We start from the raw sequence: 21,850 nt of genomic DNA on the forward strand, positions 1-21,850 counted from the left end.
GGGGAGAGTACTAGATTACTGATGGAGAAGCCTTGTTCAGGCAGATGTGAGAGGTTTTGTCTGGGGATGGGACGGGAGTCACTCTGCTTGGTGATAAGAAGTGTGTTTGGCACAAGGAAAAAGATTGTGAATAGAGACAAACGTTTCAAAACTACAGACCATTATTGGGGTGAGGGAGGCTCGTCCAAAAGGTGAACGTGCTGCAATGTCAAGTGGCCATCTCTCTTTCCAGCCTTCTTGAACCCGTCTTCCTTTCTCCTCCTTTTTTAACTTCTCCTTCTTTCCTTCTTGATTCTCTCCTGTTTTATGTTGAGAAGATCTGATGAGGCTGCTGAACAGTAAGAATGAGCCAATGGAGAGGGAACAATTGCAAATGGCAGAAAGTGGGCATAGGCATGAGTGGTGGTATTACAAAGGTCAGCTGTCCAGAAGCACAGTAGTGACATGACAGCCTTGGTCTAGGACTCCGTCCATTTCTCACCACCGTCCGCTTCTTTTCCTAGCACGATGCACTGCTTATGCTAGTCTCATCAGAAAGCCTGAGTGTACGGTTGCGAAGCTCGGCCCACCGTCATTCATATAGGTGATAAGCAGAGAGAGCTGCCATTGGTGAAATCAGAATCCCTTGCACCTTAGCTATCCAGGGCTTGTTTTGTGGCCTGTAAAGAATGCATTGGCTTTAGTAGAAGGGATTGTTGCTTCCAAACACCATTCATGTAGTTGCAGGTTCAAAAAATATTCTGTCCCATTCAATAGAGAAACAGGTGCTTTCTCCACGGGTTCATGTGAGGCACAAAGCATGCACTGACTTCTCTCGATTGACATTTCTGTCCGTGGGAGCCAACTCTTTCTTTCCTCCATCAACACTGACCCTTCGCAGGTCAGAATCCATGCAAGCAGAAAAAAAAAATCAGTCCCTTAAAATGCCAACTAATAACATCTTAGGGTTGGAATGATACTATTTTTGTTTCCATTCTGTCTTTATAGTTTGAACTTTTCTTTTGATATTCTGTAAATATTCATCATCCTGGTCCCTTTTGAATTGCAATGGCTTTTAGTCAAAAATGAGCAAAATGTGCCATTTGAATAATAAAAACCTCATTAAAGCGAGGCAAAAGGAATTCATTTCCTTTTGTACAAGCCAATTAGGTGTCTTTACAATTTAAAAAAAAAGCCCAGTCCTTTATAGTTTCATATTCCATGAGCTTGTTTTTAATTAATAGAGGTGACACATTTTACGTACTGGGTAAGTATTTTGCCTCTGGTGTTGTGCAATTAACATTAATGAAGGGGATTAAAATTTGGTGAGAGAGGATTCCCAAGGTCCTCTGTGGGTTCTTTTTTCCCAGGATGAGATCTTTGGTCAGTTTCCATTTCTGAGAGAAAGTGTAAGGCAAGAAGAAAGTTAGGTAGAGGAGGCGTTATCATTACTGTGGAGGTGTAATGTTACACTTCTAAATGTCCAAGCGTATCTTAAAAGCAGATAACACTGCAGAAATCATCTCTGAACAATTTGATTTTCTCTGGTGGATAAAAAAGAAGGGCATGGAGATACAGGAAGTGACGCTGTTTGCCTTGATAAATGGTAAGATGTGTGGACTGCTCTCATCCCAAAATCGAGAGCGCTGCACTCTTGTTTCTCCTAGTTAGAAGGGACTACACTGGCTCACCGAGGTTCACCAAGGGGCCGTGAGTCAGGTGAGAAAAATAACAGCTCTGAGCTGACATGGAATGTCAGAACTTGGCTCTACCCATTCGAGTTTGGTAATCTAAGAGAGAAGGTGTTGTAGATACACAGAAAGTCAGATAAACCTTTTGTTTTTATTTTGTTCTTATTCATTTATTTACTTATTTCTTTATTTTTGGCTGTTTCTGATGCTTACTTAACTTTTAATTGTATGAAAATTGCTTTTAAACTCTTATTTTCCTGTCTGTAAAATGGCAATAATAATACATATCTCCTAGGATTATCGTGCCAGTTAAATCACCTTTATATGCAAAGCTCTTGGCAAGGGTCTAACCTGTAGTTAATGGTTAAAAAAGCAATAATAATTTGGAAAAATGAACCAAGTCATTACCAGGTTCTGGGGTTCAGTAGGCTCTTTTTAGAGGGTCTTTCCAGGTTGTTGGTGTTCTGAACAAAGAATTGGACAAGACACAGGAAAAAGGTAGCGAGGTTTTACATTTATTAAAGGTAGGAAAAGACATATGCTCTGCAGAGTGAGAGCAGGCCACTGAGAAAGCTCACAGTGGCCATGAGGTAAATGGCAGCTGTCTTTTGTATCCCCTGTTCTTTAGGCTCATGTAGGCTGTCCTATTAAAAACATGCTTTATGTTTTGCACCAGAAAAACCTTGAAGATAGCAATTTCTGATTGGTCCCTGGTGCAGGGCTTGGGAACTGTTCTCTGCACATTTGCCCTGCATTTCTGTGATTGACAGGCCATGCCCACTTGCCCAGCTAGTTGGCCATCATCCTAATCTCTTGCCTCAAAAATGAACCAGATACGCAAGATGAAATCTAAAGGAGCTCAAGTAGAATCTATTTGCCTGTCTTTCCCCCTAGATTCTTTCCAGAGCTTCTGGCTTGCTATAAAACTTGGGTTATCCCAGCTGCATATCAGGAGGCTTGCTTTGATTTGAAACAGGACCAGATGTGTGTTGTCAGTAGGCCAGATGCCTCAAAGTATTTGTGCCCTTCTTCAGAGAGTAACCAGGTTTATTTAAGGGGGTGAGGGGCGGTGCCTTGACAACAGTGGTGAACAGTGTGTGTGAAAAATGAGTTATTCCAACTAAATACAACTGACCCAGCCAATCCTTACTTTCATGTCTTAGCTAAGTGATAGGTTGGAAAGTAGATCAAGTAAGAAGGTGCTTAAGGCAATTTCTAAATGATTCAGATTGTCCTATGATAATAAGAAGGTTTAAATACCAAATAAGTGATGTATAAATGTATTTCCTTCCAGTCACAGAATTAATTTAAGCTTAATGATGAAGCATAAAAGAAGAGTTAATATTAGTTCCTTACAAACTCTTCTAAAAAGAGGAAAAAATACTTCTCAACTGAGTCTTTGAAGCCAGTATTTTCCTGATGTCAAAACCAGAGAAAGGTATCTAAGAAAACTATAGACCACTATCACTTATGAGCAGAGATACAAAATCTTCAACAAAATACTAGCCAACTAAATGCCATAATATATGAAAAGGGCTATACATTATGACCAAGGAGTTTTATAAAAGAAATTCAAAGCTAGTTTAACATTAAATAAGCAGTGTAATAGATACTATCAGAACAATAATATCTCTGTAGGCAGAAAAAAGCATTTATAAAAGGCTTGATGTGATTTCATGATAAACATACTGAAGAATCTTGGAATAGAAGGAAATTTCTTCCACCTGATAAGGGATGGTGCAAAAAGGCTACAGCTAGCATTATATTTAATACTAAAAACCCGAATGCTAAGATCAGGAGATAAAACAGGTTATTCACTGCCATCCCTTCTACTAAATATTGTATTAGAAATTCTGGCCAGGACCATTGGGTAAAAGCCAAAATGAAATGAAAACAAAATGCAGAAAGAAAAAAGTCCATCCAACATTGAAAAGAAAAGAAGTAAACCAGCCTTTCTTGCACACAAAATAACTTCTTATGCTTAAAATCCTAGGAAATCCACTAAAAATCTATTAAACTTTACGAATGCGTTCATCTTGGTTGCAGAATGAAAGCTCATTCTGCATAAGTGAATTTGTTTCTGGATGCTGGCAATGAGCAATTCCAACATAATTTAGCTTGCAGTACTATCCAAAAGAATAAAATACTTAGGAATGAATTTAACAAAAGATGTGAAAAATTTCTACTTTTATATCTATAAAATATTGGTGAAAGCAATTAAAAAATACCTAGTAAATATAAAGACATCCCATGTTCATGGACTTAATATTGTTTAGATGTATTTTTCAAATTGATCCACAAATTTAATATAGTCTCTTTCAACATCTCAGAGGGCTTTTTTTCAGATATTTAAAGGCTGATCCTGAACTTTATTTTTAAATGGATAGAACCCTAAAAAGGGGAGACAAGCTTGAAAATGAAGAACAACTTCGGCAGACTTCCATCTCTCCATATCAAAAGCTCTAGTATTGCCTTAAGTGTGGACGTACAGATAATAGAATAGAATTGAGAGTGCAGAAATAAACCCTCATATGATCAGCCGACTTTTCAACAGTGTTGCCAGAATAATTCAGTGTGGGAAGGGACAGTCTTTTCATCAAATGATATGTGAACAAGTAGATATTTTCACACAAAAGAAAGAGATTATATTGCTTGTATTCAAAATAGCTGTAGATGAATCATGGAATTAAATGTAAGACTAAAACTGTAAAACTCTTAAGAAGAAAACATTGAAATTTATTTTGTGGGGCTGGGGATTTAGCTCAGCGGCAAAAGCGCCTGCCTGGCATGCGCAAGGTCGTGAGTTCGGTTCCCGGCACCGGAGAAAAACCAAAAAAAAAAAAAAGAAATTTATTTTGTGATTCTGGTGTAGATAATGATTTTGTAGATGCAAACCCAAAAGCACAAGTGACAAAAGGAGAAAACATACGTAGATATTTACTAGAATTAAAAGCTTTTGTGATACAATTGATTGCATCTAGAAAATATAAAGGCAGCTTATGGAGTGTGAGAAATACTTGCAAGTTGTATATTCATATCTATAATATGTAAAACATCTTATATTTCAATACTAAAAGAACAATGGTTAAAAATTCTGTACATTATAGTAGTTACTTTTCTGTTGCTGGAACCAAATACCCAGGACCCATCCATCATTTAAAGAGGGAGAGGTATAATTTGACTCCTTTTTAGAGGTTCCGGCCAAGATTGACTGGCCTGATTGTGGAAACAACATGGCTGAAGGGCTGGTGGAGCAAAGCTGCATACCTTGTGTTGGCCTGGATGCAGGGTACAGGGAAAAGCACGAGGGAGAGAGATACCCTTCAAAGGCTTACCCCAGTGACCCTTATCCTAACACCATGTGCAATGGATTAATCCACTTTCAGTAAAACACCCCTCCCCCATGATACTGTCATTTTTCCAGGAGTCGTAATCTAGTCAAGTTGACAGTTAAGATGAACTGGCACACAGAGAATCTGAATACACATTTCTCCAAAGAAGAAATACTGATTGCCAATGAACACATCAAAGGATGCTCACCATCATCAGCCATTAGGGATATGCAAATGCAACCACAGTGAAATACCATTTCATGCACTCTAGGATTGCTAAAGTGAAAAAGACAGCAGATACTTTGAGGACTTGGAGAAATTTGAATCATAACACCCCTGATGGGAATGTAATGCACATGGCCAGAGGACTCCCACAACTACACAATGAGGCGTCCACTTTGATAACAGTTTGGCACTTCCTGAAAAAGTCAAATATAGAGCTACCATGTTACCTCACAATTCTGCTTCTAAGTATGTACTCACAAGAAAAAGCTCATTTACAGTAACTTGTAAATGAAGGTTGATAGCAGAAATAATCACTATAACTGAAAAGTGGAAACAAAGCAAATGTCCATCAATTAGTGATTGGATACATAAAATGTGATCTATCCATACCGGGGAATATTTTTTGGTCATAAAAATGAACAAAGTATTGATACTTGATATAATGTGGATGAACCTTGCAAACATTACACCAAGAAGACAGTAACGAAGACCACAAATTGTGTGATTCTATTTATATGAAAAGTTCAGAATAGATAAGTTCTGCAGCACAGAATGTATATTAATGATGTTGTGGGTGTGAATGGAAGCTGAACAGTGAACACTAAACTTTATGAAAATGTTGTAATATTAGACTGGGGATGGTTACACAAATAATTCTGAATTATTATCCATGTAGTAAAACTGCTGAATTATGCACTTCGGGTAAGTTGTATAGTATGTGAATTGTATCTCAGTAAGTTATGAAATCAGTGCATGCTTATTGTTGAATGGTAGGAAAGTGCCAAAGAATCATCAAAAGGAACAAATAATTTAATGATCTCTTACATACCCAGAGCTAACATTTTTCTGTATATTCTTTCTTGCTCATTGCATACAGAGCAATCCCTTTTGGAGAGAAGGTGTATCAGTTCACAGTTACTTGTACAAAATTCAGTTTCCTGCTTTTATTCATTAAATTGAGAAACTTCGGGAACCTTTGACTTAATCATTGCTTATTTATACATTCTCCTATTGCTGGATTTTAGGCTGCTTTGAGTTTACAGGTAGTTTTATACTTTTAGTTCATGTATATGTAATTATCATTCATCTTCATGTGTATATTTTATATGAATTTTGGATATTTCTTTAGGTACGTATCTTAGAAGCTCCGTAATTTCCTGAAACTGGCGTAAAAAATTACCACAAATTGAATGGCTTAAGACAGCAGAAATTTGGTCTCTGACCATCTTGGAAGCTCAAAGTCTGAAATGAAGATGTCTACATGGTTGATTCCATCTGGAGATTCTGAGGAAGAGTCTATTCCGTGCCTCTGTTCTCGCTTCTGCTTCCTGGCAGCCATCCTTGGTGTTCCCTGGCTTATCCACATAGCACTCCACTCTCCGTCTCTGCCCCACAGCTCTGTCTGTGCATCTTCTCACCGCTGCTTTAGGAAGGACCGCCATCATTGGATTTAGAGTCTGTCTTAATGTAGGATGATTTCATCTTGAGATTCTGAATGTCACTAGACTTGCAAATACCTTTCTCAAATAAAGTCACATGCACAAGTGTGGAGTGGACTTATTGTTTGGAATCTACCTTTCAGCTTCGCTACAAGGAGCAGCAGCATTTGGGAGAGGGTGTAGCTGTGGGAGTCATCTGGCCCATGTGCAATTAAAATGGGGCTTTAGTGTACGCAGGGAATTAAAAACAGTACAAAACTGCCTAAAAGTTGTCCTGCTTTTTGTTATAGTCATGCACTGGCAGTTCTGATATCAATGACGAAGTACTCCTTCTGGCGTCAGTGATCCCCCTGTCCCACCGCCATGGTCTCCACACTTGGGAGCAAGATTAGTGGGTAAAATAACACAAATCTTTCCTATTCTCGAGAGAGACATTTTCAACTTGCTGTCCATTGAGCAGAAATATATATTCCTACCAGCTTTAAAGATGATAATAAAAACATACCAATCTAAATAAATCTCCCAGTTTGCCCTAATTTTTGCTTTTTCTAGAGCTGACCATGTTAAATCTTCCATTATTTACTTGTAATCTACTTTGACAAAATTTAAAAATATGTACGTAAACACTTCTGATTCGGGTGTGTTTTCTTATTGGTTTGTAGTTACTCTATGTAACAAAAGCATGAGCCATTTACGTTATTGCATATATTTGCCAATTTCTTTTTACTTTTTACAGATTATAATAACCGATTATTTTAGTTTTGTATCAACTTTTCTTTACAGTCCTGTGAATTGAATACCAGTGTTTACTTGTTTTTCTCCAGAAAAGGAAAAAGTTGACCACTCTATTTCATGAGGATGGAGACAGCCTGTTTCAAACAGTAATAACCCTTTGAAAAGTTTCTGTGAACAGGACGCTGAATGTTTTCAAAGGAAAGTTTAGGAAAGATTTTTTCCCCATATAATGGAGGAGACATCACCTACAAAGCCATTGTCGCAAGCGCTATGTCAGAAGACCGAGCACCATCTGTTCCCTGGCCCTGTTTTTACAGCAAAAATCAGAAGCTCAGCAGTTTTGGATGAGTGTCTGAGACGAGGCAAAAATGTAGATCTTTGACCTCTTACTTCAGTCTCTTGTAAAGGCCAAGCTTACATTTTTCACTGTTAAATATTTTAGCTAAATCCTTGAAGTAATTCCTCCTCCTCTTCCTCCTCCTCCTCTTTTTCTTCCTCTTCTTCTTCTTTGCATTTACTTGTATGTTAGCCTTATTATAAAGAGCATTTCCTTATTACAATGCATGTTAATTGTGGGAAAATGAAGAAAATACAGGTAAATTCTTAAAGAAGATAATTGAAGACAGTTCGCGTTCCACCAATCTCTGGGGCCTTTTAACATTTCATGTATCCTTCATCACTATTCTTTTTGTCTCTTTTCTCTGTGGCTGTATATGTGCATATGTGATTTTACAATACTGTATATTTGCTTTATAATGTTTTATAAAACCAAATAGATTTGTTGTGGTGTGGGTATATTCTACTTCATTTAATGACTTCTCCCTTGTTATATTCATTTTTAATTTGTTGCTTTTATGTTGTAATTATAAATACTGTGAATAGCCTTGAAAATGTTTAATTGTACAGTTCTTATTTGTATATCAGGATGGTTTGGCTTAAGCAGTTTTTTCACGAGGACCTCACTGGAAAGCATAATGGTTAAAATTGTATTCTGAAACAGATTAAATATATATAAAAGCAGAGAGAATTTTATAAACACCTCTACTTATCCATCCCCGGACTCATTTTTAACTTGTGGATTTAATTTGACCCCTAAAAATAGTATATTCAATGAGTTTGGATTCAGACAAAACTCTCTCTTTCACTGTGTACTTCATACCTGCTGAGCGCTGGTCCTGCGTTACCTTTTTCTATAGCATATTTTCTCCTTATTTTTCATGTCTACTAAAAAGGCGGTTCTAATTAAAGATAGAGAAGGTGAGATCTGAATGGATTACGATGCACCCAGTTCATTAAGTGTAGAACCTGGCTTCCGACGAGGGTGACCATCTCACTCCAGTTTGCTTCATACTGTCTTCACTTCCACACCAGAAAGTCACCTCTCCACCAGAAGCCCTCATCACCAGCATCACAGGACAGTTGCCCCCTCAGATCTGCACGCAGGGCTTGGGATCACTTTCCCGCAGAGCAGTGTCTGGGAGACAGTGAAGAAACGATTATTCCTTGGGGAATGTCGGTCATCCTTGGTTGTGGAAGTGTCAAACTCCGCATGACACAAGCTGTTTTCTTCTCCAGGGCTCTCCACGTGCTTGTGTGCAATGCTGCTGTTTTTGGTCTTCCCTGGAGCCTCACGAAAGACGGCCTGGAGACCACCTTCCAGGTGAACCACCTGGGCCACTTCTACCTGGTCCAGCTCCTGCAGGATGTTCTGTGCCACTCGGCCCCTGCCCGTGTCGTCCTTGTCTCCTCTGAGTCCCATCGGTGAGTTTGAACTTAATGGTTTTCACCAATGCATCATCTCCAGCTCCCCGAGGGCTCTGTTGCCGGAGAGATTTCTGATTAGGCATACAGTACTCTAAGAAGCCCGAGTGTATACAACCTGCTTCATTTTTCTTGGTCTTTTTTTGCGTGTGTGATTGTGGGCGATTGTTTGGGGAGACTGTCTCTAGCAATGTGTGGTGTTTCTACAACTATACTTCAAGCTCCTCATTGATTTTGCTTAGGGATGGAATAATAATTGATTAATTCTGAATGGCATGACCTTTATTGATTTGTAATTCAACAACTTCAACATCTTACCAAGAAGAATGTGCAGTTATTCTAGCAGGAGAAACAATGCAATTAAAGACTGTGAGATGAAATCCAATTGTTTTATAATGAGAAATTAGGGAATTCAATGCAGGCATTAGCTGTGTAATTGTGGAAAGGGAAGTACTGTAGTTAGAACATATTAGAAATCTGGCCATGCCTCTTTTGGTTAAAATTCCAATTAAAACATCAGATGGCACTTCTCTTCTATTACCATTAGGAGAATATTCAATTGACTAAAAAGACATTTGAAAATTTTGTCGTATTTTCAGCATATTTGTTTCTGGAGTTGGATAAACAACTATTTGTCTAAAGAGAAGCACTCAGAAAAGACAAAGGACTTGCCGGGTGGGTAAGGCTGGTTTTAAGCCTTGTTTGGGAGATGTCTTTTCCCCATTTCCTTGATGTGGGCATTGGGAGAAGCTTTCTCTCTGTAGCAGAGTAGCTGGAAATAAAATATTGCGCACAGACCTATTTTTCCCCCTTCTTCTCCGTCTTAAGTCCTGAAATGTTTTAGTGACCCAGAATAAAGCTTATTTTTTTAATCATACTTCTATAAAAGGTAACCCTCTCGACTTGGAAGAGAGAGACCAGCCAAGGGTTAGCTTGAACCCTTTATCACTCCCGAACACAGGGGCTTACGGTATAAGTGACACACTACAGATAGATTTACTTTTACCATTTTAAATTTATGATGGCTGAAATGAAAGGAAAATGCCAGTAATAATCCTCCCCCGTGAGAAAAGACATGAATCACCTAGTAATTAGGTGGTAACAGAATCTGGACAGCCTTATCTTTGCAAATCACACCAGGTTTGTGAAAGAAAGTGGAGTGGCCTGCTAAGGAGCTGGGGAGGCTACCATGGGGGCAGGCGGGAGAGAGAGCTCTAGAAATAAATCTGCCAGGCCCAATCGTTTACCAGATGTGGAGGGCACCACGGGATATGTTTAAATGAGCTGGTATTTAATGGGGGATTATGTCGAATTGTCAGCTGCTCGCTTCCCTTTGTAAATCTGTATCTCAAATGCTGTTTCATGTGACATCTTTGTTCTCTCCTTGACTACCGCGTAATTCATGCCTACCTTGGAGATTGGAATCTTAATTTCATTTAAAAGAGGAATTTGGAAAGCAGTGCCTTGGCCTCCTGAATTAGATCCATTTTAGTTTATAGCCAAGGCTTTCCTGAAGTGTGTGGTCAGGCCCACTTCGTCTGAGGGCTGGCTCTGGTTTTCCGTTTCCTAGTTATCCTTCACACGTTATCAAGGGGTGTTTCTACAAAATGCTAATTCCCTCAAGCTGGCTGGTTTATTACACTTGCTGTATGCCTTAGCCCCTGAAAGTGAGCTGTATACCGGGGGCAGCTCACAACTCAAGGACCCAGAGTCCTAAACCAAGTTGTAAAATGCAAGTGTTGATATCTAATTACCCCCATAAACCTTGGTGGAATCTCTTTGTTGGAGTCAAGACCCCCTGTTAGGGGAAAAATAAAGTCCTGTGTTTGCAGAAAATGTTATTCTAGACTGTCCCTAGGCAAAATATTTCTTAGCCTCCCCGTGTCTTCAGTGTGTTTTAGTTACTTATCTGCAGTCTAAGCAAGTGAATTGAGTTTCGGCGTATCTAAAATATATCATATTGAAATGAGAATTTGATTTGCTTGCTGTGAAAATTTTTCAAATAACAATTAAAACAAACCAAAAGAGCAGAACACACGCTGAACAGCTCTGAATTGCTGTGTTGAGCGCCAAACTGCTACACAGACACACGGATACACACACACACACACACACACACAATTACACGTGTAATCGCACATGCACATTCCTATTCATACATGAAATTTCCCATGCAAATTTAATATTATTCTTTAAATATGCTAGCTTTTGTCTATATAGAATCCATCCTAATTATTTTAGTTTGGGAACTTAAGACTTGCTCAGTTTAAAACAAAATGAAAACTAAAATGTATGGAAATGTACAATAGGCAGACTCTCACAAAGCAAGTGCTCATGTCCAGAGAGGAAATACGATATTTTAGTGTACCGACAAAGCATGATTCTATTAAGACCTTGTTGTTTGGCTTTATCAGTTTCTCAACTTGAAGATACAGCAGGCAGCCTTTGAAGAGTTGTTGATTGCCTCTTGAGCAGAGAGGTGACCTGGTCACTTTTCCGGAAGGCCTGCCTCAGCTCCAGGGGACTCGAAACGTGCCCAATCTGAGTAGCCCCTGGAAGACTGTCCACAGGAGCTCATCTGACCCTGACAGTGGGTTTCTGGCCTGATTCTACCTGTGTTTCCCAGTTATGTGACACTTCTGTATCCGCCTTTAAAAGCAAAAGCAAGGGACTTATTGTGGACATCAGAAGATGCAGCATGAAAATATTATTGTAGAACTTCGAGGATTTGCACCTGGTGTTAAATTTTGCCTTTCAAGACCCAAAGCAAGACTTTGTAATAAAGGAAACTTCCCCTTGGTTTGGGATTCCAACCCGACCTTGGAGGGGCAGCATCTTTATCAAACTTTAGGAATGATATCCCAGACTGGCTGCTTGATTTTCATAGAAATGTGTGTTTGTATCTGCTTTGCATAGTGTCTTTCAGATTGTTCCTCACCACCACCACCAAAATCAGTGTCACATGTATTCAGGGAGTTAGGAGAGCCTCCTGGAAGAAGCAGTCCCTGAGCTAGGTTTGCCTACATGACTGTGGCAGAAAGAGCTTCTGTCAGTGGTGAATGAGGGAAAGATACAGGGTGGGAGCAAAGGGTGTTACAGTAACCTCAGATCTTTTAGGTATTGTCTAAACCCTGGATGTTCCTTTCCACATGAGGAGGTAAGATTTCCAATAGCCCCATCTTTGACAGCTGTTGTGTAGCACCTTATTACGCTGTTGAAGTAAAGGTGAGAAATAACATAAATTCCCTGTACAAGCACATTTTTAATTGAATATGATACCAGAACTGTAATACAAAGGAAATGTAAATGTGAAAAGAAACGTTGTTTTCACATGGAAGTGCTTGGGCAGGACTGCAGGGAAGATGATCGGATGCATGTGTGTGTGAGTAAATCATCTCCCGTGGAACACTCACACATACGCCGACAACAGGTGTGGGCGCGGCTGGCTCCAGGGCCACTGGCAGCAAGTCCAGCTTCACACTCCGGAAAATCCCGCAGCGCCCGAGAGTGCATTCACTCCTCGCTTGCAGAGTGGTTGCAGAGTCACTGGAGTTATGGAAGTTCGGTGGATGGTAGAAGGTCCCAGTCAGGCTGGAGGCTCGGGTAATTAAACTCAGGCTTTCCATTTGTGCAGTTGTCCAGTGGGAGAGTCCTCCAGGGGTCAGACTCCGCTGGCATTGCAAGACACCAGCCGTCCTGGCCCTCAGCAATCTTTACTTCCAGCACAAAAAGGGCTCCATAAATTTTCAAATTTCCTGCTGATCTCCACTGCCTTAGACAGTTAAGCTCAGTTTAGGCCCTTACTGTGGTTTGGGCAGTTGCAAACAGGCAGACTACGATTAGTGTCGCGGTCTCATTGCTGTGTCCTTGGTGACAACCCCGACCAACAGCTCTGCTGGTGACTTCAGAGCCGCAATGTCATTTAACACCAGCAATTTGATGTCACTAGCTGCTTCCCAGAGAGGGGACATTTAATTATTTCATGTCCATTAAAGCACAAATTTCATCTGCGCCTATGATACTTTTCTTGTTTTTAGCCCAACCTGAGCTGCTTCTCTAAAGGAACAGGAAGATGGTTCCCCAAGTTTCATTGTAGCATTTGCTTTTTGTTTTCCCTAGCATTTTTCTGGAATAGACTCATTATGTTCTCTTCTCACCCAGTGCCCAGAATTAATTGAGTGACGCAAAATCTGAGATGTCCTTAAACAAAGATCAGAACATCTAGAAAATTCCTTTTTGTTTGTTATGATTCAAATATTTTTTTAGGATTGTGACTACTTTGTTTTATTATTTTTTTTTTTTTAAGAAAGAAAGGAAGAAAGAAAGGAAAGGAAACAAACAGCTGGTGTTTAACGACTCCGTCAGACCCAATTATAAAACATCAACTACTTACTTTGATTTGTGCGTCTCCATGCCACGGGTGTACTTAAAAACATGACGCCCTGCCAGCTCTCGTTTTGGCTTGTTTACATTTCTCTTTTCAACGTATAAGACTATTGATGGCACCTCACCAAGGTCATAACCCCTTTATAATCATTAATTTTTAATCTGAAAAGGAGTGGTGGAAGCAGCACGACTCATCTGTATTTACTTGTGAGCTCAAATGAAAACATACAGGACTCAAGCATGGGCTAAAATAATCCAGGAAAGCGCCGCCAAAGGTTAGCAATGTGATAGCGTTCTGTTTCCAAAAGCAGCAGCCCTTTATTTAAGATACTTTCCCATTTAATTTAATTATCCTTGAACTTCCTGTTGAGGGTTTTGAAAAATATATGTGAGGGGTATGAGGGAGCTCAACATGTTTGGTAAAGGCTGTTGTATGAGTGTGGGCTTAGACCAGGTCCATGTTTGGATCCAGTTGTTTGGCCTGGTTAAGTCACCATGGTCCGTTTTTAAAGGCACGATTTTGGTATGTGCGGGGTTGAGTTTTCAGCAGTGTCTCCATTGCTTCTTCAGATCTGTGATAAAATTTAAAAAGCCACATGAGAAGTCAGAGCTTAGTTGCTTCACGTCCTATTTCTTGTTTTTCAGATTTACAGATATTAACGATACCTCGGGAAACCTTGACTTTAGCCGCTTGTCTCCGTCACAAAACGACTACTGGGCCATGCTAGCCTACAACAGGTCCAAGCTCTGCAACATCCTGTTCTCCAACGAGCTGCACCGCCGCCTCTCCCCACGCGGGGTCACATCCAACGCCGTGCACCCGGGGAACGTGATGTACTCCTCCATTCACCGCAGCTGGTGGCTGTGGACGCTGCTGTTCACCTTGGCGAGGCCCTTCACCAAGTCCATGGTAAGGGGATGGCTTCTGGCGCCGTGCACACCTTCAGCGCACCTCTCAGGAGGGCCTCGGGGACCTCCACCATGTGTGGCTACGTCCTGCCCTCCAGGCTTGTCACTCGGAGTCTGGTCTCCCTGACCACATAGTCAGGCCTGTCCAAGCCTTGGAGAAAGGCTCTTGAGCACACTTGCATCAGCTGTAGATTGAGTCAGTTCCTCTAAAGAGGTCTTGGAGGGCTGGATAGGAGATGCGGTTTTTTGATATCATATGAAGTATGGCTGAAGGTCTTGATGGAAATGATCATTTGTTTTTTTGATGTGATTTCTGTTTTGATTGAGGCAAGTTTCAAATCTATTGTCATGCCTGCACCACTTGGGAATGCTGTGTTAATAGAGGTAACATACAGGTTTGTGGCTTGAATCATTAGCAGGTGTGTGTGTGTGTGTGTGCGTATGTGTGTTCACAGAGAATCTGTATCAGATGTTTTGATTCTTCTTTTAGTGGAGAATTTGTTGTAACATCTTCTGGAGGAGACTTTGTGGCTGATATGGACTTTATTCTTTATGGTCCCCAAAATGAATCCTTTTGGATGATTTACTCTGCTGTGTTTAGATTTAGAAGTCTGCAGAGAGGTGAATAGGCAGGTTTTGCATTTTTGGTGGTTCTTCATCAATGGTGTCTACAAACTTTTTCATGAAAGTATTCTGTTAGAAAGTAATTTGAAAGCAGAATGTACATTTTACACCATATATTTAGTGGTCTACTTTCCTAAACCACAGACCTTTAAAAATGTTTCCCTCTTAACAAACACCAGTATTTCAGTTATGAAATGTAACAACTACACAACGGAAATTAACCTTTCCCCAAAAGCAGTTCGGCTTTTAGAAGTATCACAAGCCAGACCATCATCCAGCTGATCTAACTGCCACTCAGCAGAGTCAGCTTTCTTCTCCTTCTCTGGCTCCTCCTCTTGTTTCTGTCCTTCCTATTTGTGGGTAGCTTTTCAAACAATAACACAAAGCTGTTGAACTTCTAATGAGAAAAGATGCCAACGCATCTTTTATTCTAATTACCCAAGTGGTACTTATACCTAATAAGTGCGTTCCAGAATCGAATGCTTACGATCAGGAAAGGAGGAGTGAGTGGATACAGAGACTGTTTTCCACCTCATGGGTTAGAATCGGCATCTGAAAATAGATGAACAAAACTCACCTACGTGATCTCAGGGTTTCAGAATTTCCCCACTACTTTATTCTCTTAACTGGATAAGAGCAGATCATGCTACACAACGCGTTGTTTGATAATTATGCCTGTTAGAAATGTGGGTCTCGGGGCTGGGGATTTAGCTCAGCGGCAAAGCGCCTGCCTCGCAAGCGCAAGGTCGTGAGTTCGGTTCCCGGTACCGGAGAAAAACCAAAAAAAAAAGAAATGTGGGTCTCAGCTTGGGTAAGTAACTGCAGGTTTCTGAGTCGGGCTTCTTACACCCAGAGTGTTGATGATACATAATGTTATAATGATTGACAGTGATGAATAAATAAGTATAGTAATGGATGTATAATTTCTGCCATGATTGCAGTCTGGTAACTTGTCTGGTCCCCACCGGCCACATGTGGCTGATGAAGTTGTGAAAGCTGGGTAAGACAACTGGGGGGCTGAAATGTTTATCTGGATTTCTTTTCACCAAGTTTTAATTTGCATAGCCACACAGACCTAGCCGCTGCCACGGTGGAGTTACATCACAGTTACATCACAGTTACATCAGGTGTCTACCACAGAGCCTACTGTATAATGGGTGTGCAGCATTTCCTGCCAAGATGGCTGCTGTTCTTATTGTTCTAATATATTGGTCCTAAGAGTCTTTTCCAGAATGTGGTTATTTCTGATGGATACAGCAAGCTTCTTGGGGCTTAAAGGAGTCTATAAACTGGAGACCTAATAGAGGGAGTCAGGGGAGGAAGGGGACTCTATCTCTGGCCTCAGAGGCCCAAGGAGAGGGTTACTGGCAATGTCAGAAAGATATCTCAGCAGAGAAGCCCTGACTTGGTGGTGTCTAAGCTGCATATCTAGTCTCTGTCCCTACATATAGCACCTTTTGTATTCCACAAATTTTTTTTTAGATAAGCAAAAGGATTAGGAAGATTGTGGAATATGTATCTGAGTTTAGATTCTTATTAAAATCCTCACTGATAGTGTATTTGCACATTTAGGATCTTGTTAATGTTTAGTCATGGAGGTCCATTTTACTCTGTATGAAGAGGTGAGATGGAAGCTTTGGACCTACTCATCAAACTCACAGCCAGTCACTTCTTTGTCATACACGTACAGCTCTGTGTATCCGTAGAGGAAAAGCGTGAATGTAGATCTGGGCTCGTTCCCTTACACCGGCACGGAAAGAAGGCTGCTTCGAAAGGTCACCTTCATCCACTATCCTGTGTAGGTGGCTTGTCGTTCCTGCGCTGTGGTAAGGCACTTATTTCTTGGACAATGCTTATACTTCAGCCGTGTTCATGCAAACATACTTTTGGACGTAAACCATGCCCTTGCATCCCCATTCCCACCCCGTGTCAGGCAGGATTCCTGAATGTGGAGGAAGAAGCTCAGCGTGGATGTAATGAATGCCCCATCACCAGGCGGCCGGTGCTTATTTCATGCTACCTCGTAGCTCCATCTACAACTCACCTTAGAGAAAGGGTCTTCCTCTGATCTGAGTGTTGCTGGAGTGTGCTTCCCATCGAGGGAGGTCAAGGAAAGAAGAACCGCAGCCCAGCCTGTGTTTGGAAGCCCCATCTTCTCTTCTCCACTGCGGCCGGCTCCCTTAAGCATTAAACAGCAGTATTCTAATATCAACGTCCCTTTTTTATTTGCTGTGACTTGCTGTGACTACGGTGATTTTAGTTACAGTAATTAGGTCACCCTTCATGGAGTCAGGCTATTTTAAGTGCCTCTTTAAGGAATATTGTTGCAGATCAGTAATTTTACAATTGGATGTTCTTGTGCAACTTTATTAAATGTAATCTGTCTTTTAAATGTTGCCCTTTTACAGTTATACATTTCTAATTGTTGCTGTAAATGCATTATCACTTTGAAATTAATTAATTTTTCCATTTTGGCCGCCTGCAGTATAATAATCACTAATGAGAAACTCGTAGGGATTAATTCTCAGCACGGCGACCCCTTCTGACTAAGCCGCGTCTCTGCACCCCTCTCCCAGAGATCCAGAGGCTAGGACGATGTACTGGGCGATCTCGGGGGAAGAAATGCTTATTCCCTCTCCCTCTAATTTATAATGAAATGGAAATAATGGATTAAAATGGAAATAGGGTTATTTTGAAATGTGGTTCCAAAAAAAAACGCAAGATTCTTCAAAAGCAGCTGCCTCTGAACATCTTAAAGGAAATTAAGGTTTTTGGACAGCTTTCTCTTTTGTTTCCTTGCCTGTCTCTCTAGCATCTTTTATGCAGTTACAATACTCAAAAATTATATCTTACATGCGTATGTGTTCACATGTATTAGTTTATATAGATTATTTTTATATGCATATGACTACACAGTGTTTAATTCACAAAACCTGACATATGGGATGACCTGGTGACCTAAGAGACTTTCAGGAGGAATTCTGACTGTCTCAGGTATTGCATGTGTGATGATTTTGGAATCCTACCATGCCCTCCCCCTTACGAAACACTTTAAGCCAGATAGCACGGTGTTTTACATGTCAGAGTCTATGTTACCGCTTATTCCTTCTAGCAGTTCTGCAGTACTAGATTATTATTGTTACTTTTGCAGTTGGAAAGCACAGAGAGCTTACCCGGCTTGTTCAAGAAAATTGAATTCCAGCCTTCAAAACCTTCGCCAATTACTCCCAGGTCCATTTACTGTGTCAAATCCACCACAGTGCCCCTGCCATATGTATCTAATTGTGCAGTTAAGTTTCCTTAACATGTTTGACAGCACCTTCATGAAATCCGCCCCCGTCTTTTTCCACATAAACTTTGAGTTCTGGTAAACAACATCTTTGCCAGAGGCCCTGGGTCCAGGCCGGTGCTGTGTGGATCGGCATGTAAATGTGAAGCTGAGCCCCGTCACGTGCCTCTTAGGGTGTTTTGTGCAACCAAATATTTGTGTTGGCAGGTAACACTAGAAAGCATATCATGTGTTAGGGTAGCAAGGGCTTAGCAGATGTTTTAGGGAACTGCATTTTCAAATCATTTTACATTAAAAAGAAAAGGCTGGAGTTTGTCGAACTTCTGAAACGATTGGGTTTCGTTTCCTGTGGATGTAAAGCCAGTCATTGTGCTGAGTTTTAACAGATGTGCAGCTACCCGGCTAATGGATGGACCTGCATTGCTAGTTCTGTTGCACAGTTATAAATTATAACTAGAAAAAGCCTGAGATGTCATTCTTGTAACCTTCGGGAAAGCCGAGCTGGGTAATTCTGCCCTTGAATAACCTGCAGCAGGGTGATTTATAGTCACACAATTTAAAACATAATGAATGAGATAATAGATGTTGATTTGTTCTTTAGATTAGTATTTTAGAAAAACACTTCTCCCCCTTACCCACTTTATGTACCTGCTGCTGACTACACTGTAGATTCCATCAAGGACAAACCTCTGTGTGGATCTTTATTGGTGCATGGGTATCATGCACAAGGCAGGGAGCGTAGTCTTTTTAAATGCTGGGAGAAGGAAATGCAATCTGGAAAGTGGAAATTTCAGCACATTCTTCACTCTAAATCTTCTGCGACTCCTGAGTGAGGGTAGAATTCTCAGGCTACGTGGCTGTTGCCTGTCCAGGTTTGTTAGCAGAGTGGACTCTCAGGACCCCTCTGTGGCCGGGCCATATGTGAGCTGTTCCGCAGCAGCTCCTGGGGTGGCGGGGCCCCCCTTCTCCCACTGAGGGCACCATCCCACACAGCCTCCAGTGTCATCAGCACTGGCTTTATTAGTCATCTCTCAGTTCTAAACATAGGTGGAAAGTTTATAGTGCTTGCTTAGTCCCAAGGCTAATGGATATGGCAGGTTGCAAAACAGCAAAGGATTTGGAATCATGAGACCTGTATATCCAAAACTCAGTTTCCTCCTTCCTTTTTGATTGTATAATTTTGAAATGACTTGTGAGATTAATTTTCTGTATCAGTTCATATATTTTCATTATGAGTTATTACTGCCCACTTACAGGTGGGTGGATTAATAAAGGTTTGTTTTGTTTTGTTCCGTTTATCCAGAAGCCCTGATGCAGCCAAGGGTGTGTTTGGCTTCTATATGAGCAGTTCTTTATGTTTGCTCTAGCTTTCCCTTCATGCTTACAGGATGGCTGCAGCAGTGCCAGTCGTTTCATGCTATATGATAAAGTGTGAAGGCCACATAAAGTAGTGGGAGCCCTCTTTGCATGCCTCCCTCCAAGGAGCTTTCCTCAGAGGGGCTTTCCCTCAGCTCCCACTGGCTAGAGCTGAGCCATTTGTCCCTAACGTTGGCGCAAGGGAGTTTGGGCAAGGGGGCAACTGGCATCGTGTGCCTCTAGCAGGAGGTGAGCTCTGGTGGCAAGGAGAGAGACTCAGGTAGTGGCTTTGGAACAGGCACCTCCGTGTAGACGTCAGATGGGGACACAGGGTTACTGGGTCATGAGAGCAAGCTGGAGAGGAACAGAGCCCCTGGTCTGAACTGGTCTCATCCACTTGGCCAGGCTTCCCTCCAGCCTCCAGCGTACTCTTCTGGGGTCTAGAATATGCCTCCTCCTGCACTCTTGGTCACTCTCTCCCCATGCTGCAAAACTCCACCCCAACCCCACGCCTCAAGGATGGCCTCAAAGGTGAGATCAAGGCTCTTCCTAATGTGCTATTACAAAAACAAGGACCTAAAGTACTAAGGAACCTGAGCTGCACTCTGAATGTTTGCTGAATGAATGAATGCACAAATGGAGGGCTCCTGGAGTTTCTCCTTCATGGCACTGAGCACAACTGGTATTTTAAAAAGATAATATCTGTAGTTTTGTGTTCAGTGTTGGTATCCCTCTTTCTTGAGAGTGGTGCTTTTGTCTTCATACTACTGCACCCTGGTCTGTACAGCAATGTCTCAATAAATACTTGTATATGAGTGAGTGAAAGACAACTGGCTGCTCCATAAATGATGGTCACTGATGTATTCCTTGTTATTTGTTTGGGGTGGGCAGGCAATGGCAGTTTAAAATGTGCAGATTCAGAAATAATGATATTGGGGATCTGCATAGAGACGCAGGGATTGGGAGCTGGGCCAGAACCCAAGATCCCAGTCTCCCGGTCACATGCCGGAACCAGAGGTCCGGCCCGAGGTGCGAGCGTGGAGGGAAGATCTGTGGGTACAGAGCAGTGGAGAATAGGGGCGTGAGGGATTAGAGCCACACAGAGCTTGGATCCGGCCTCTACTCCACCCTACCCTAACTCTTGGGCAAGTTCAGAGCTTGGTTAAAATTCCTGGGTAAAAACAGAGATGTTAGACCTACCTCATGGACTTGTGTTGATGGCAGAGGACCTGATGAACATCTAGCACCTAGACTATCATAGTAGGTGCTCAGTAAAGGTAAGATGGCCTTCTAATTGGCTTGTGATAGAAATTAAAGATTATAAATGTTCAGTGTTCAGGACATGGGAGCTACTCTATAAACTTTTATTTTTGTTATCATCCCTATTTTTCATCAGCTCTGTACAGTTATAGCTGCCCAAATTGTACCTATTTACAGTACATAATGTGATATGTTGAAAGTATGTACATTATGGAGTGAACACCACAATGAAGCTAATTAACATATTATCAGTTCGCATAGTTGTCATTTGTATGTGGACAAGTGGTGAGACTATTTAAGGTCTACTCAGCATTTTACAAGTATATAATGGATTATTATTACCTTTATTCACCACATGGCACAAAGGATCCCAAGAGCTTGTTCTGCTTAACTGAAACTTCGGACCTTTGGACTAACGTTTCTTTATTCTACTCCCTGCTTCTGTGAAGTGAGCTTCTTGGGGATGCAGATATCAATGAGATTAATGTTTGTCCCCTTGTTCTGGCTCTTTGCGTAGGAAGGGAGCACTTTTCTTCTTGCTGTGTCCTAAGGGTTGCTTGTAGATGTCGCTGCTCCCGAGGAGGGAGCTGTGTTGGCCGCAGGAGGGCGCTGTGTTGGGCACAGGAGATCTACTTCTTCCTAGAGACAGGCAGCCAATAGGCCTGAGTGCCTACCAAGGGAAACTACGGGAAGGCTGAGGGCCAGGCTGGCTTCCAGGCCCCCTATTTGAAGCCCTCCTGGTTTCCTGTTTTGTCCTATCAACAGCACACCTTAGCTTTCGGGAAAGATAGGCCCCTTCTTGTTAAAAACAAAGGAAAGGCCTTGTGAGGCGACAGCATCTCAGGACTATAGCTTTTCCACTTT

The 21,850-nt window shown here is 41.3% G+C and overlaps 1 protein-coding gene across 1 annotated transcript in view; it reads left to right on the plus strand.

Annotated features, from left to right (window-relative positions):
- Wwox (WW domain containing oxidoreductase) overlaps positions 1 to 21,850 on the plus strand; it is a gene marked incomplete at its 5' end in the record, with an annotated part of 919,641 nt that overhangs the window by 264,398 nt on the left and 633,393 nt on the right. Inside the window, 2 exon segments of the mRNA XM_013507098.1 lie at positions 8,977 to 9,162; positions 14,194 to 14,458. Of these exon segments, the coding sequence (XP_013362552.1) occupies positions 8,977 to 9,162; positions 14,194 to 14,458 (451 nt within the window).

Source organism: Chinchilla lanigera, unplaced genomic scaffold (genome assembly GCF_000276665.1).
Source record: "Chinchilla lanigera isolate Chin_1 unplaced genomic scaffold, ChiLan1.0 scaffold00121, whole genome shotgun sequence".
NCBI classification, from domain to species: Eukaryota; Metazoa; Chordata; class Mammalia; order Rodentia; family Chinchillidae; genus Chinchilla; species Chinchilla lanigera.